The sequence below is a fragment of the Balaenoptera musculus genome, chromosome 20, assembly GCF_009873245.2.
Source record: "Balaenoptera musculus isolate JJ_BM4_2016_0621 chromosome 20, mBalMus1.pri.v3, whole genome shotgun sequence".
NCBI classification, from domain to species: Eukaryota; Metazoa; Chordata; class Mammalia; order Artiodactyla; family Balaenopteridae; genus Balaenoptera; species Balaenoptera musculus.
Window position 1 is genome coordinate 50,494,824 of NC_045804.1, and position 16,923 is coordinate 50,511,746.

General features: G+C 47.8%; 2 protein-coding genes across 4 annotated transcripts; one reads left to right on the forward strand and one right to left on the reverse strand.

The window, feature by feature from the left end:
- Window positions 1-8,673: 8,673 nt before the first annotated feature.
- LOC118886091 (asialoglycoprotein receptor 1) lies at window positions 8,674-12,207 on the reverse strand. 3 transcript variants are annotated; one of them, XM_036835281.1, is made up of 9 exons: window positions 12,016-12,207; window positions 11,664-11,747; window positions 10,297-10,413; window positions 10,074-10,169; window positions 9,931-10,002; window positions 9,632-9,718; window positions 9,379-9,530; window positions 9,197-9,303; window positions 8,674-9,084 (listed from the first exon to the last, which is right to left on the reverse strand). In XM_036835281.1, the coding sequence occupies exons 2-9, from the start codon at window positions 11,728-11,730 to the stop codon at window positions 8,922-8,924; spliced, it is 861 nt and encodes a 286-aa protein (XP_036691176.1). In that variant the 5' UTR covers window positions 11,731-11,747; window positions 12,016-12,207; the 3' UTR covers window positions 8,674-8,921. The 3 variants fall into 3 exon arrangements, with proteins under 3 accessions (XP_036691176.1, XP_036691175.1, XP_036691178.1); XM_036835280.1 differs by having other exon boundaries at window positions 12,012-12,207; XM_036835283.1 differs by lacking the exon at window positions 9,931-10,002 and having other exon boundaries at window positions 8,675-9,084; window positions 12,012-12,207.
- A 1,631-nt stretch (window positions 12,208-13,838) lies between these two features.
- Window positions 13,839-16,142, forward strand: LOC118887373 (cytochrome c oxidase assembly factor 8-like). The gene is made up of 3 exons (XM_036838170.1): window positions 13,839-13,844; window positions 15,555-15,755; window positions 15,882-16,142. Exons 1-3 carry the CDS (start codon window positions 13,839-13,841, stop codon window positions 16,140-16,142), a joined length of 468 nt encoding a protein of 155 aa, XP_036694065.1.
- Window positions 16,143-16,923: the final 781 nt, after the last annotated feature.

The window sequence follows — 16,923 nt, forward strand, 5'->3', positions numbered from 1 at the left end:
TTTTAAAACTTGATTTAATGACACATATAAAAGCCTGCTCCAAAGAATTAAAAATTACACAGTCTACTCAAGCACACCTGGAATCTACACTAAATTGGCTGAGTAACAGGATGGAGGCAAGTCTCAACAAGTCTCAGGGAAGGAATATCATATAGACCTCTCACCAAACCTCAGTGAGTAAGAAGCCATTAACAAGTAGAGAAATTTAAACATTCTTGTACAGTTGGAAATTTAAAAACCCACTTCGAAAAAAAAAAAACAAAAACCCACTTTGAATGTCTTATAAATTAAAAAAAACCCAACAAATTTTAAATATTTAGAATTGAGCAATATTACAAATATTACACATCAAAACTTGTAGGATGCAGCAAAAGCAGAACATAGGAGAAAACTTATATTCTCACGTCTTTTTATTAGAAAGCACAGACTGGACTTCCCTGGTGGTCCAGTGGCTAAGACTCCGCGCTCCCAATGCAGGGGGCCTGGGTTCGATCCCTGGTCAGGGAACAGCTCCAGCCTCATTCCCTCCAGTTCCTGCTTCTTGCTCTACCCTGAGGATACACCAGAATGGTCCTCTCACTTTCCGGAACCATATTTTTGCATACTGCAACTAAAACCCGGCACAGCCAAAATAAATAAATAAGAAAAGCATAGACTAAATAGCCTTCTTTAGAAGTTAGGAGTGGGGGCTTCCCTGGTGGCACAGTGGTTAAGAATCCACCTGCCAATGCAGGGGACACGGGTTCGAGCCCTGGTCCGCGAAGACCCCACATGCCGCAGAGCAACTAAGCCCGTGTGCCACAACTACTGAGCCTGCACTCTAGAGCCCGTGAGCCACAACTACTGAGCCCGTGCGCCTAGAGCCTGTGCTCCGCAACAAGAGAAGCCACAGCAATGAGAAGCCCACGCACCTCAACGAAAAGTGCCCCCGCTTGCCGCAACTAGAGAAAGCCCGCGCACAGCAATACAAGACCCAATGCAGCCAAAAATAAATAAAAATAAAATAAAATAAATAAATTTATAAAAGTTAGGAAAAGAACAGAATAACTCAAAGAAAGCTGAGAACCAAGATTAATTAAATAGGAAACAGAGACTCACCAGAGATTATCAGCAAGGCCAAAAGGTTGTTTCTTTGAAATTGACTGAGAACTCCAATCACGAAAAAAATGGAATTCGAAAGGAAATATAACTCCAGATATAGCAGAGATTAAAAAGAAATAGAATACTATAAACAATATTGGGACATTTGAAAATAAAAATAGAATGGACAAATTACTAGAATAAGTATAACTTTCCAAAAGTTACTCAAGAAGAAATAGAAATCTGAAAATTTTGTAATAGCAAAGCCTTGAAAACAACCCAACTGAGCATCAGAAGGAAAATTAAAATGGGAGAGAGGGAGATTGTAGTAGTCAAAAAATGGAACCCTTTTGCGGTTTTATATGGACATAAAAATATTTCTACATACATTGACTTGGATACATCTCACAAACAAAATGTTGGATGAATAAAAGCAATTTGTAGAATGATTTATAAGTAAGATATTATGTATATAAAGTCTAGAAACACACAAAATAATGCTAGCCTTTGGTAATGGGCACATATTATGTAAAAAAATTAAAACACAAAAACTTGAGAACCACACTCGTTAACTTCAGGGCGGTTTGTTTACCTAGGAAGAGAAAGGGACAGGATGGGCTTGGAAACAGATACGCTGGTGGCTTTAAATGAGTAGGTATCTCTTTTAAAATATATCAGAAATACATGTGGCCAAATATTAAGAGCTATGAAAGCTAGATGCTGGGTATATGGATTATTTTTCTTCTGTTTTTTTGTAGGTTTGAAATATCTCTTAATATTAATTTTTTTATTAAAAAGAGACTAGGAGGTGAGGAAGTGAAGACAACGAAAAAGCAACTCAAAGAGTTTTGCTCTAAAGAGAAGCAAAGAAGCTGGGAATTCGCTGAAGTGGTCCGTGTTCCAGAGAGTGGGCGTCTGAGGTGGGAGTGGGGAGAGTTTGTTTGTAACTTGTGGGAATGGTTCAGCAGGGAGAGAAAACTCATGGGTGCAGAGGGGAGGGAAGCCCTGGAATCAGTGAGGAGGTGTGTCTTTGATAGGAGCAGAGAGGCTCCACTGCCGTTAACAAAAGGGAAGGAGAGGTGTGTGGGTGGAGATGCAGGCGTGGGAGTTGGTACCTGGAGGTGGGAAAGTGAGTGTCTCCTTAGCTGCTGTAACACCGATCTTGGTGGTTTAGCATCACAAAGCGTGCTTCTCACTCACATCACAGGACAAAGGAGGACAGGTTTCCTCAGTGGGGTGGCTTAGGGGTCCAGGCCCCTCCCATCGTTAGGGCCTCCTTAGGATCCCTTCCATCTGGCCAGCTGAGAAGTAAAGAGACAGAATGAGAAGGACCAAGTAGGACGCATCATGGCCAGGCCTGGACACACACTACAGAAGTAGCACTGGCCAGAAGCCAGTCACATTGACCCAACCTACCTCCAATGGAGGCTGGGGTGTGAATTCCCCCACGACTGGTGAGAGGAGATGAGATCAGTGCCAATCCAGGTGGTCTCCACCACGGAGTATGGGGCGGCGGGGTGGCGTGGGCTTCTCATCAGACCAGACATTTTCTCAGTGAAGTAAGAAGCAAGGTCATTGACTGAAAGTGAGGAAGGATCAAGAGAGGGAAAATTATGAAACAACGATCTTGGAGAAATGGAGAGCAGATCAATGAATAGAACCTGCAGGAATGTTGGGCAGTGATGAAGAGTCACTTGAAGTTGGTCACAATTTTAAAGTCAGACAGGTCATCATGTGCTGGTGTTTTTGTTGTTATTGGAACTGCTTCATACAGCCACATCCACCTGCCTGGGTGAAGGACCAGAGCAAGAGGAAAAGAATTTAACTGGGGTTGGAGTTTTGCCTGGTGAGAAAGACAGAGGGAAAGAGGAGCAAGGAAATTCAGGGTATGAAAGGATTATAATTATAATTTTAATTATAGTTGCTTCAAGCTCACGGAGAAGGGCAGTGAACATGACAAGGGAAAGATGATTTGAAGGAGCCACAAGAAGCCCCTGCAGTGTCCTCAGGAGACAAGCTTGCCTACATGGCTGTGTCCAGGCCAGGAAACTCTGAGGAAGGTTTTGAACCACTGGACCTTGCACGATTTGCTTAAGAGCAGTCATGTCCGGGCAGGAGTCTAGGCCCCGTGCAGAAGAGGCTAGTGTGACCACCCCACTGTTGATGGGAGGCATCCTTGGATGGCACATGGGGTTCATTTTCCAAGAGGTTAGGAAGTTGGCTGCAACATCTGTGAGAGGTAGATTCTCTCTTCTCCTTCAATTTGCAAACCATACTGGGTGCATCAAAGTGTACTGGCAACTTACTTGAATAAGTAGTTTTCATGTTTTCAATACGCAGTTTTGAAAAATGAAGATTCTCCTACATTTTTTTAGATTTACAACTAGGAAACCTTCTTCATATTAACAATCCATTTATATGTATTTTCCTTAAAGTATTCTAATGCCTATTTTCCAAGCACGGTTCTGCCCTGATTGGCTTTTTATTCTGAGAGGTTATGCAACATTTGCTTCATGATAGAACTCTGAGGTCAGTTCCTATTAAATGAGTCCTTGTGCAGACAGCACATTCAGTAGCCTTATCCTTTCGATGGAATACTGTACCATATGCTCAACTCTGAAAACCTTGAACACGGCCAAAATCCATAAAGATTATAAAAGCAAACTAAGCTGTGAACCTATAGTACATGTAGGCATTTAGCTAAGGATAGCTATTCAAACTGACCGGCATCCATTCAAAACAAGTTCCTCCTTCAACCTTATTTTTACTTGAAATCTGCTAGAAGAAACAGCAAACTGAAATTTGTTCTATGCACAAGTTAATACCACTGGCTCAGCAAATACAAGTTAGTTTGCTTTGGGCAGGAGACTTTTTTTGTAATGGAAAAAACGCACTACCAAGTAAGAGGACAGATTTTTGCTTAGAGCAGGAGGCCCTTTATTACTGCTGCAGAAAACAAAAGCCTGGCTGCGTTGATGTTTGACACTCACCTTTACTGAAATCTACATGATGCTTTTTGCTGGGTTTTTGTACACGTGAATATTGTCAAGCTGTGAAAGAAAATGGCTGGAGGTGTGCTTTGTGTGAAAGGTGAGCAATAAAGTATTTGTACTTTCAAAAAAAAAAAGTTTACTGGCATCGAGTAGGGAAGGATATGAAGAAAGCCCAGAAATTGCTGAAGATCCCTAAGAGCAACCAGATACCTATTGACCTCAAAAGCAAAACCTAGAAGATGGCATCATTTGTGAGGAAGAATGTTCCAGTGACGGGGGGATTTTTCGGAGGCTTTTGGCTTGGCATGGCATCCTTAGGAGGACAATTCCACTTCCATTGTCCCTGGATGGGTTTTTTCCCCTTCCGTCATTCATCAAAATGTGCCAGTTGTGTTTCCCAACCAGCAGCCTCTACACTCCATCAAGAGACACTGAGTAGGAAATGGGGGAGCGGACGTATAAAAAAAAGAGAGAGAGAGAGAGAGAGACACTGTCTCCTCCTCCTCTTCTCCTGGGTCCTCCTCCCTGCCATGGCAAATCTGAATGGCTTTCTACAGACGTCTGTTGGTACAGGCTAACTAATATGGCCCTAACATGAACTTGATGACCATGGAAGAGACCCTTCTCCAGCACATGCCTCACTTGGCTAATCTCTAGGTCAGCAAGAATGTTTCTTCTCCCCCCCACACCCCGTAAGATACTTACCAGAATTGTTCCAAGATGTGTCATGTTCCAAGATGTGTCACCTTGGAGGTTGAGTGGATCCTCAAATGCTATTCCAAACTGTTGATTTGGAAAAGAAGTAGCAAGTGCATAGACCTGGTTATTATGTGCTGCGTGGAAATTAACTGAAGGCATTTGCCTTTAAGTATGAAATATTTTGGCATCTAGGTTTCTACTTTCCTTTTTAGTTGGTTTTAGATTACAGAAACAGAACTGTTGGTACCTGCTATTATTATCCTGACAAAAATGGCAACATAAGCACTATAATTGAAAAATCTGAATATGGGCAAATTTATGCTAAATGTATGTGCTGAAGGTATGGTGTTTGGTGGAAGGTCCTTAGGGAAATCAGTTGATTTCCAGACGGTGAGTCATTTAGGGGCATTAAGATATTATCCACGGGAGGACTTCCCTGGTGGCACAGTGGTTAAGAATCCGCCTGCCAATGCAGGGGACACGGGTTTGAGCCCTGGTCTGGGAAGATCCCACTTGCCGCGGAGCAACTAAGCCCGTGCGCCACAGCTACTGAGCCTGCGTGCCACAACTGCTGAAGCCCGCGTGCCTAGAGCCCGTGCTCCTCAACAAGAGAAGCCACCGCAGTGAGAAGCCCGCGCGCCGCAATGAAGAGTATCCCCTGCTCGCCGCAACTAGAGAAAGCCCACGTGCAGCAACGAAGACCCAACACGGCCAAAAATAAAAATAAATAAAATAAATAAATTTATTTAAAAAAAAACTTGCCTTATGGCCCAGTATTTGCTCAATTTTTTAAAAAATGTACCAGTATACTTGAAAAGAATGAGTATTCTGTAGCGGTTGAGTGCACTATACTAAATGTGTCCATTGGATCATTATACTTCAACCTGGCACTCAAAACATCTGTATACTTAGTGATTTTTCGGTCTGCTTCATATATCAATTACCAACAGAGGTGCATTACAATCTCCTACTATGAATATAGATTTGTCTATTCTTTTTGTACTTCCAGATTTTTTATTTCATGTATTTTGTGGCCATGTTATTCTGTGCACATATATTTAACACTGGTGTATCCTCCTGTTGAACTAAACCTTTTATCATTAGGAACCGACCCTCTTTATCTCGAATAATAATTTTTGTTATAAAGTATACTTTATAAGAAAATTATTTGGGGACTTCCCTGGTGGTCCAGTGGTTAAGACTCCATGCTCCCAATGCAGGTGTCCTGGGTTCGATCCCTGGTCAGGGAACTAGATCCCACATGCATGCCACAACTAAGACCCGGCACAACCAAATAAATTAATTAATTTTTAAAAATAAGATAATTATTTGGTTAGAATTTTCCTAATATATCTTTTTCATATTTTCGCTTTCACCCTCTCTCTTTAGATGTGTCTCTTGGGCATGTGGTTGGACTTTACCTTTTATTCTGTCTGTAAGTTCATGTCTTTTAAAAACATAATTTAGGGAATTCCCTGGCAGTCCAGTGGTTAGGACTTGGTGCTTTCACTGTAGTGACCCGAGGTTCAATCCCTGGTGAGGGAACTAAGATTCCCGCAAGCCGCACGGTGCAGCCAAAATAAATAAATAAAGAGATAGATAGATAGATAGATAGATGATAGATTATTTAGTCTTTTGTATTTAATATAATCATCAACATATTTGGATTCATAACTAACACTTTATTTTGATTTTTCTTATCTACCTGTTCTGTTTTTCTCTCCTTTCCTGCCACCCTTTAGATTGTTTTTTCTTCATTTTTCCCCTTTATAAATTTGGAAGTTAAAAGCTCTGTTTCTAAGGGATTAACCTAAAAATTACAACAATGGTAGGAGAAACTGTCTGTATTCTGCTGTTTCAGACAGTGTTACATAATTATATCCTCTATATCTGTTCTTCTGTAACCTTTTTCCTTTCTAAAATCATGTACCTGTGTTTCCTTTATTCTCCTTCATATTTGTTTGTTATTTACCTTTTCTAAGAATCAGATTTCGTTTTTACTGATGATATCTACATTTTTATTTTCTAGTGCATTAAGTTTTGCTTTTTTCAAATGTCTTATGTTAAAAATAAGCTTATTTCCATTCAGCCTTTCCGATTTTTTTTTAAAATTAATTTATTTACTTTTGGTTGTGTCGGGTCTTTGTTGCTGCACGTGGGCTTTCTCTAGTTGCGGCTAGCGGGGGCTACTCTTCATTGCAGTGCGCAGGCGTCTCATTGCGGCGGCTTCTCTTGTTTTGGAGCACCAGCTCTAGGCGCGCAGGCTTCAGTAGTTGTGGCACATGGGCTCAGTAGTTGTGGCTCACAGGCTCTAGAGCGCAGGCTCAGTAGTTGTGGCACACGGGCTTAGTTGCTCCGCGGCATGTGGGATCTTCCAGGACCAGGCATCGAACCCGTGTCCCCTGCATTGGCAGGCGGATTCTTAACCACTGTGCCACCAGGGAAGTCCCTTCCTATTTTTTTTTAATAAATGTGCTTAAGGCTATATACTTTTCCTCTGGGGAATTGCTTTATACCATCCCACAATCTCAGTATGTAGTGTTCTTCTTGTTCACTTCTAAACCACTTGACTGTTTTCATTTTTATTTTTTTTTAAACCCAAGTTATCTAGAAAGATGGTGAGTCATGTATATGTTGATAGATCTTTTTTGGCTATACTTTTGTGTTTATTTCTAACTTTATTTTGTTGTGGTCAGAGCATTGCTCCTTTTTAGAACTAGTGGAGGTCTTACCTGTGGGTTAATTTGTCCATTTTGGTTGATAAACCCATAAGTGTCCATAAAGTCTTCATCTGTTTGTCCTGTTAACTCCCATCTGGGTTGTGGATTCTATTTGCTGTGGTTTTCTCTTCCATGGTATTGGTTTTCCTCCCATGTTGGTGATTCTGGGTTGTGGGTTCACCTTTGCATTTGTTGTATTTGTTACCTAACTGTGGATGCTGCTTCTGTTCACATTGGAGTGGTTCTGTTCCTGGGGGCATTGCTGGAGGTAGGATGATCCCAGTGAAACCAAGCAGGACCCTGCGGGGACCTCCCAGATACAAAAGCCCCTCCATGTCCCTTGTCTCTTGTTTGTAAAAAAAAAAAAAAAAAAAAAAAAAAAAGCTGTACTCTCCCAAGCCTCCCCTGAGTCACAAAAAAACAAGCTTAAGAAGTTAATGATTAGGACAATAGAGTCACAGAATCTTTAGTTCCTCCCTGAAGGACATAGACAATAGTGTCTGAGGCACACTCCTGAGTTGTTTTGCAGATACTAAAACCACCACCAAATGGAAAAAGTTAACTGCACGATGACCAGGCTGTAGTCATAACATAAGCTGCTCCATCTTGTACAATTCAAGAACTGGTCTCAAGGAAATGGGAACAAACCGACCCTGGAACTGAAGATTAACTCCACTTGAAACAATCAAGATGATGCTGATCAGACCTCCGCATGACCAATGTCAAGGTGATTATCAGAGTTAACTGTGCTATTCTGCATGTAGCCCCCTGCCCTGCCTATGTACCCATGAAACTCCCCTTTAAAACCTTGTGCGCCCTGATCAGCAAGGGGAAGTTGCTTCTTTGGGACATGAATCCACCTTCTCCCCAGGATTGCCAGCTTCCTCAGTAAAGCTATATTTCCTTTTACCCGGCACTTGTCTCTCAGTATTGGATTCTTGAGAGACAAGCAGCCGAAACTGAGTTCAGTAACACCAGTAACAATGCCGCTTTACACCTGAGACTCAGGGAGCAGAATAACTTGCCCTAACTCACATACCTGTAAATAAGGAATCCAGGCCACCTGGCCCAAAGCCCAGACAGTTCTCAGGATGACCCGCTGCCTGCCCAAGGCTATCTAGTGCCAACCTGCCCAATCCCAATTCCTAATCCCCAACAACAAGACAACTCAGAATGTTTCATATATTTCTCTTCTTTTTACTCTAAAAAACAAGTTGACAATAATAACCTGCAAACCACAGAAAGTGGCATGGGTTTCAATCTCTTCGCCCCTCCAAACATCAGTCTACATTCCTCAGACACCACCCTTCCCCCTTCCCTCCAAATCTTAGATGAAAATCCAGAAGCCCCCAGATAGGAGGGTCCCCAAACCAGGAGCCCTATGGCAGGTAAAGGCATTGAGGAAATAAATTAGGGGGAGAGGAGGCTGCTAGCTTTCGCTGTCCCTGTCCCGCTGTGTCTCGCAGACCCACCGGTAGGGCCTCTGACAGACGTCATCGTTCCAGCGGCCGTCATCTGTGAAGTGGGCACAGTCCTCACCTCCTCCGAGCCCGTGCCCATACCAGTCGTCCGGCTGCTCTGGTCTCCAGTTCCTAAAGAGACCAGATGGATGCAGGCCCGAGGGGCCCAGACCCTCGGCCAAGCCGAGCAGCCCCCGGCGCGCTGGGACCCGCCAGGCTGGGACGGTGGGGCGCACACACTCACTTGAAGCCCGACTCATAGTCCGTCCCGTCTACCCATTTCCAGGGCCCGTTTTGGTCAGTGAGGCCCATCCAGGTGTTCACAGGGCCCATGTGGTGCTGGATAAATTTCTGGGGAGAGAGAAGGGGCTGGTGATCTCTCCTTAGACCTGCCAGCCTCCCAGCCGAGCCCTGCCAGGCCCTCACCTGCTCCTCCCAGGAGCCCACAACCACCAGGTGGGCGTCCTCCAGCTGGCAGTACTTCTCAGCCTCGGGCCAGGGCTTCCCCGAGCGAGAGAACCAGTAGCAGCTGCCTTCATGCTCCACCCAGTTCACGGGGCAGCAGGTCCTTTCAGAGCCTGCGGGGGGGGGGGGGGGGGGGGGGGGCAGGCAGAGGGAGGGTGAGGGGCTGAGCGGAAGTGGGCAGGAAAGCGGGGCCGGGCAGCACCCACCCCCTCACCGTTGCCCTGGAGGACGGCCATCTGACAGCTCAGGCTTCGCAGGTCAGACACAAAGTGCTTCACGTGGAGCAGCAAGCTGGAGTGATCTGGGGAGACAGAGGGCAGAGGGGGAGGGGAATGAGTGGGGGAGGGCAAGGAAGTCAGGATGAAGACTGGGGCTGGGAAGGCTCTGTCATCTGCGTGCTGGGGCGTGAAGATGGATCACAGACGCTCCTGCCGTAAGGCCCCTCGGTTTGGCCTGAGAGACCCCTGTATCCTGCACGCGGAAGCCTGTGCGCACACAGGCTCCCTCGCTGACCTTCACTCAGGTCCTGCTGCTGTTTCTCCAGCTGGGACTCCAGGGACTTCATCTTTCTGCCCACATTTCCTCCTAAAGGAGAGACTTGCTCAGTGTCCCAGTGTCCCTACGTTCCCAGCCCCCCCAGCCCCAGCCCTCCTCACCCTGGACGCTCAGGGCCTTGACCTTGGCCTCCGTGCTCACTGTGAGGTTGCTGAACGTTTCTCTCAGGGCCCGCAGCTCCTCCTGCAGCTTGGAGTCTGGGCAGAAGAAGGTGTGGATAGGACAAAATTAGGAGGTTGTATCTACCATCACAGCAGCCAGCACGTCCCCTACCCACCCACCCTCAACATTGCTCCCTTCCCAGCCCACCCCTGGGGAACCCACTCTGGGATCCGATCACACAGACAACCACCAGCAGCAGGAGGCTAAGGCCGATGGAGATCAGGATGAGGCTGGGTCCGGAGCAGAGACGCCGAAAGAGTGAGTGGGGAGGAGGCGGCCCTGCAAGAGGAGAGGATATCAGGAGCCTGGGGCAGCTCTGGGGTCCTAGAAGGAGAGCAGCCTGAGCCTCCTCTAGCCGACTAGGAGGAACGTTATCGATGAAGAAATTCGGGCGGTGGGTGGCCCGGAGAAGCCAGAGGCAACTGGAGGTGGGGAGGGGCGCGAAGCTTTGACCCGCCGGAGCCCTACCCAGGCCTTGGGCCTTTGCTGACACCTGCTGGCCGGGCTGAGTCACTGCAGCCTCAGAACTCAGCCTGGAGGATGGATGGAGTTTGCGAGCTGGAGGAGACTGGTTGGGGGGGGGAGCGCCTTGCAGGTGGGGCAAGAGGAGTGGATTTCTTGGTTTCCCGTCGAATCCCACTCCTCTTTGGCTGCGCGCAGGGAAAGAGGCGGAGTAACCAGACTTCAGGTCCCTCAAGTTGCTCCCACCCGGGAGCCCTGTCCCTGTGAGCTGGAATATGGGGGCTTCCCCTCCATTTTTGCCGTCAGTTCCTTCCCCCATCGAAGGTCGCTGCCCACTCCCATCCACCAAGAACTTCATCCTGGCTCAGCCGAAGCAACATCCCTGCTCGCAGGAGAAAGAAAGGGGGCTTGCTTTTTGATGTAAGAGAGCCTCATCCTCCCCCAACCAGAGATCCCTCAGAGCCGTCGCAGAAATCTTCCCCTTGACCAAACTGATCCCTGGCACCAATGCACTCACGCACACTCACACACACACGCACACTCACGCACACTCAGCGCACTCGCACACGCACACTTACATACACGCACTCTCACACACACTCAGCACACTAACACGCACTCACACACACACTCTGCACACTCACACACTAACACTCACGCACTCACACACGCACACTTACACACACTCACGCACTCTCACACACACACACACTCACACAGTTGGCCAAGGCTCACAGGGTGTTGAAAGAGGAAAGAAGAAGGAGGCCTAACTTCTTCCAGTTAGTCCCACGCCCCTGGGCGCCCCCCTCCCCAGGGTCCTGAGAAGTCGGTGACAAGGTGAGGGACAGGAGGGTCACGCAGAAGCCTGGGGGCAGCCGTCACCAGGAAAGGAAATCCAGCCCTACACCCTGCACCTCCCCTAAGAGGGGCGGCTCAGACGCGGTGTCCCTGGGAGTGGGGCAGACCCAGGGAGAGTCGGGGTTACAGAAAGAAGCAGGAGCTGAGTGGAGGGAGCGAGAGCCACCTAATGCTCGCCTTTCAGAAATGGGGGGGAGGCCTCTCCTCACTTTTTCTGTGCTGATGGTCATTCTCCTCGTTGTCCAGATGCTGAAGATCTTGATACTCCTTTGTCATGGTAGGGCTGGCTGGACCTGGGATCAGGTCAAGGCTGGGGTTAGGGCTGAGGCTACGGCGGAACAGAGTTGGGGTGTGTGGTCCAGTCCCTTTCTAGGTGATCAGCAGCTGCACGGAGACCTTTCTTCTTGCTCCCATTCCCTCCCAGGCCTGACATCCAAAATCCATCTTCTACAGTTTTCCTACTCCATCCCCAGTCCTCCTGACATGGGTCCCCTCCATCCCCTCCCCCACCCCACCCCCCAGTTAGTCCCCTCCCACAGCCTTTCTTCCCCTTTTACTTGCTGAAGGTCTCAAGGTTGACTCCTGGGTCCCTCGATGCTGCGCAGATCCCAGGCTAAGAAACGGGCTGAAGCCTGGCGGATTAGGGTGCGCAGACAGCCCTGGATGGTGGGAGAGGAGGGGGCAGGGTCCATATGAGGGCCCTGAGCCCTGTGCGTCTGCCTGTCTGTGCGTCTGCGTGTCTATGTGTCCAAACACACCAAACCTGGCATCTCCAGTGCCCGGGACTTTGGACGTAAACAGAGGTAGAACTGGATTTGGAACTCTGGGGGTGTGGGGCTGGGAGCGGGGGATGGGTTGCCTCTTCTTTTCTTCCCAGGGATGGGGAGTCTCCCCGGTCTGTCCCCATTCCTTGTATGCAGTCACCTCACTCATGGCACCGTTTGGGAGGGGGCCAGGCCAGGAGGGGCCAGGGTGCAGTTTGCAGTTTCCCCTCTGCCCCTCCCCCCTTTCACTTCCTGCCTCTGAATTTCCCAGAATTGGTGGTGTCTCCAAATATCCCTGACCGGGATCAGAGGGGCCGATCTCCGCTCTTGCCCAATCCAGGCCTGTGACCCTGGCATCTGAGCCTGGGCCCGGCTTCCCTGGGGCTCAGCCTCCAGACTCCCCAGCCTGGGGCTGAATGGCTTTGCTCTCCGGGGGAGTAAAGTCCTCCCAGCTGCGTAGGGGGCAGTGCGGGGAGAGGCCGGAGGACAGGCTTTTCCCACTCAGCCGGGATTGGTGCCAACAAACCTCCAGTGACTCCTGTGTGCTTTTTCCTTCATTACCTCCTCTCATTAGCCCCCCGAGCACATCTCTATTCGATTCGCAGATGAGGAAACCGAGATCCTGAATGGTAAGAGCTTACCCAGGGTCACACCGCAAGGAACAGCAGAGGGAGGACGGGATGTGGGCAGCTGGACTCCAGGACCTGTGTGCTGCCCCCAGAACCAGGGTCCCAGCCCGTCACCATAGCTGGGCCCCGGGGTCCCAGAAATGCTAAAAGTGGTCCCTCACAGCCCCATGGAGAGTTCAGGGAGTGTTGTGTTCAGAGAGGAGTGTCTGGATTGGAATTATGCTAAATTAGAAATTGGGCGATGTTAAAGATGTTAATAAGTCTCGCTTTAGGACCAAATGTGAAGTCACGGGAATCCTAGGTTACAGTTATTTCAGTGAGAAAACTAGACCTGAGTTAGGAGAGTTTACATTACATGAGATATTCAGGAACACATCCCTTGCGTAAAATAAGAAGCCCTGGCTGCATGCTCCTTTGTCTGTGTCTTGAAAAGCCCCACGTTGTTTGCATGCACTGGGACTGTGGCCAGTAATTTTGGTGATTGTTGGGCTGTTAATTTGGCTTACTCTGGTATTATCGCTTACGATCTGGTTTATTCAGGCAAACAAACCTACGATGTTTCGGTCAGAATAATGGTCACCCTTACAGGAGTGGTGATTGGAAGGGAACTTCTGGGCGATGGAAATGTTCTACTTCTTGAACTGGATGCCAGTTGCAAGGCTGTGTTCAGTTTGTAAAACTGCTGATAGCTGTACACTTAAGATCTGTGATTCTTCTGTTTGCATCTTATACAGGAATAAGATGTTCCTGCAAGCTGGTTCTACCCTATAACCATATTCCCAACCCATTGCTTAGGGAGCAGTCCTTGGACCAGTGCCGAAAAATACGCCAAAGCCAACAACTTTAGGGTGAGAGTCAGAGGTGATAAAACACTGTGAAGAAAGCCAGACAAACAACATGATACACCCGGTGGCTGACTTGCAAGCCACCTGTACGATACCAGAGATAATCCTGAGAAACTAAAAAGTAGCTAAAAACAAAACAACGCCACATGGCGGTAGATATAGGCACCCTGAGAACTCTTTACATTTATCCCTTTAAGAATATATACCTTGGGGGGCTTCCCTGGTGGCGCAGTGGTTGAGAATCTGCCTGCCAATGCAGGGGACACGGGTTCGAGCCCTGGTCTGGGAAGATCCCACATGCCGCGGAGCAACTAGGCCCGTGAGCCACAACTACTGAGCCTGCGCGTCTGGAGCCTGTGCTCCACAAGAGAGGCCGCGATAGTGAGAGGCCCGCGCACCGCGATGAAGAGTGGCCCCCGCTTGCCGCAACTAGAGAAAGCCCTCGCACAGAAACGAAGACCCAACACAGCCAAAAATAAAAAAAATTAAAAAAGAATATATACCTTGGGATTTCCCTGGCGGTCCAGTGGTTAGGACTCTGCACTTCCACAGCAGGGGTCCTGGGTTCGATCCCTGGTCAGGGAACCCACAAGCTGCGCAGCGAGGCCAAAAAACAAAAAAGAATATATACCTTGAATTATGCAAGGTCTTCAGGGACATAGCCTCGTGTATTTGTTTTCTATTGCAGAGTAACAATGCACCCCAAACTTAGTGGCTTGAAATGACACCCATTTATTAGCTCATAGCTCCGTAGGGCAGAAGTCCAAGCTGGCTTCTCTGCTCAGGGTCTGACAAAGCTGAGATTAAGGTGCTGGCAGGACTGTATTCATTTTTGGAGGCAAAGGAGAAGAATCTGCTCCCGAGCTCCTTCAGGTTGTTGACAGAATCCAGTTCCTTGCAGCCGTAGGACTGAGGCCCCCACCTCCTTGCTGGCTGTCGTCTGGGGGCCACCCTCTGTTCCTCAAGGCCACCTGCCTTCCTCATCGCATGGCCCCTCCATCTGCAAAGTCAGCAACAGTGCCTGGAATCTTCCTCGAGATGCAGATCTCTCTGACTCCCCTTGTGCTTTCAAAGGGGCTCCTGGGATTAGATTAGGCCCACCTGGAGAATCTTCCTGTCCTAAGGTCAGCTGTGTACATGACATACACAACAACTTAAGAACAGGAGTCAGAGGTGATAAGACACTATGAAGAAAGCCAGACAAACAACACGATACACTGGGTGCTGATTTACAAGCCAGCCCCCGGTACAATGTGTACGGCCATAGGTAATGGTCACTCCCTGTAACATAACAGTTGTGAGAGAGATATCTCAGCATGTTCTCAGGTGCTGGGGAGGACAGTATGGAATCTTGGGGGCCACTTTTAGAACTCTGCCTCTTCATGCAAGGCGACGCTGTCCCCTCTGAGTACACTTCACCTTGGGATATGGAGCACGTGCAGAGAGCAATTCAGAGAGGCCGGGCTCCAAACCTGGGAATCCCACCACCAGGCTCCCTACGGGAGGTCTGTGACGCTGGCCTGAAAGAACAGGAAGGATTTTTATCAGTTGTAATAAGCAGGTGACCCTGGAAAGAGTGGGAGAAATGTCCAGAGTTGTAGCTTGCTTGGGCCACCCTGAGGAGGGCCTTGAATCTCGGGGTGAGGCATCTTGAATGTCATTCAGAAGCACAGAGGTCTCCAAACTGGGGGGACATGTGCCCCAGGGGGATCACAAGATCATCCATTAAGAAGGTGGCAAGAGGCGGACTCTGGGAGGGCTCACGCCAAGGAGTGCTTCCCAGAACTTCTGCTGCCAGTGTCCTTGTCCCCACAGTGAGCCACGGCCATCCCCCCACTCTGCAGGAAACCCTCCAACACTAGCAGGTCTCGAGATTCTGCCCTCCAAGAAAATCTTGCCATGATTGGATAGGACCCCCAGATAAACATTCAAACCTTCAACCTGTTCACTTTTACATCCCTGAAAATGAATCATCATTGGAACAAAAGTTAAGAGAATTAAGACAAGAAACACAAGAACGGAACCAACAGTTCTGGGCAAACCAGAATTTGACTTTTCTAAAGGCTTTGAGATGGGCCACTTCTCAGGAAATCCACATCCAGACTTCTCCAGAGCACTGAGAGCTGTGTCCTAGCCAAGGAAAAACAAAAAGACGAAGAAAGGGAGTTCTGATAGCTGTCTTCTTTTAGGAAAAAGAAGAATTTATTGACTCAAGACTAAAAGCCAAAGGCCTGGAACTGAGAGCTGAATCAGGTCAAAAAGCAACACTGAATGCAGAAGAAATGGCTGACTTTTACAAGGAATTTTTAAGTAAAAATTTTCGGAAGCACATGTATTGTAACAGGGACTGGTACAAGCGTAATTTGGCCATCACCTTCTTCATGGGAAAAGTGGCCCTGGAGAGGATTTGGAAGAAGCTTAGACTGAAACAAAAGAAGACCAGCAATTAGGAGCCCACCCTGACCCTCCCACCCTGACCCACACACCAGCGTCTGAGTTTCCACGAGAAGCAGCTGCTTATAGGAGCTCATTTTACAAGGGCTCTAAAACCTGTGAGTGCAGGGCAGGCTGGGAGGACGCGGGTCCTGGTGCGCTGTGGCCCATGTCCTGGCTCTGTCCTGACTGTGGATTCCAAGCTGGCTCTTGGTCACGGAAGTGATGTTAAATAAAACCCAAGCACTGTGGGGGAAAGAAAAAAAAAAGAGGGTGTGGCAAGAAAACATTAGAACTTTATTTAGGGAATCCCCTGGCGGTCCAGTGGTTAGGACTCTGGGCTTTCACTGCTTAGGGCCCGGGTTCAATCCCCGGTGGGGAACTAAAGTCCCTCAAGCTGTGTGGCGTGGCAAAAAAAAAACAAAAACAAAAAACAAAACAAAACACTTTATATATATTTTTATCCCATTTCTTTAGATTTCTACTTGGGGATGTGTTTTATCATGTACATAATAGACTTGTACAGTGGTAAATGCGTGTTAGTGATCTATTGCTGTAAAATGATCACTCCAAAACTGAGCAATTGAAAACAAGGAATATTTATCATCTCGCTCAGTTTCTGAGGGTCAGGAATCTGGGTGCAGCTTGGCGGGTTTGTTGTGGCTCAGAGTCTCTCATGAGAGTGCAGTCAGGATGTATGTCCATGCTACAGTCATTTGAAGACCTGACTGAGACCGGAGGATCAGCTTCCAAGGTGACTCACTCACAAGACTGGCAAGTTAGTGCTGGCTGTTGGCA

Excerpts from the sequence above, each read along its gene's own strand:
- LOC118886091 (XM_036835281.1), bottom strand. The coding sequence starts at position 11,730 with ATGACAAAGGAGTATCAAGATCTTCAGCATCTGGACAACGAGGAGAAT. Across the intron at positions 9,531-9,631 it reads GGCCGTCCTCCAGGGCAACG|GCTCTGAAAGGACCTGCTGC; the intron begins GTGAGGGGGTGG and ends CCCCCCCCGCAG. Across the intron at positions 9,304-9,378 it reads TGGGCTCCTGGGAGGAGCAG|AAATTTATCCAGCACCACAT; the intron begins GTGAGGGCCTGG and ends CTCTCTCCCCAG.
- LOC118887373 (XM_036838170.1), top strand. Across the intron at positions 15,756-15,881 it reads AGAATTTGACTTTTCTAAAG|GAAAAAGAAGAATTTATTGA; the intron begins GCTTTGAGATGG and ends GTCTTCTTTTAG.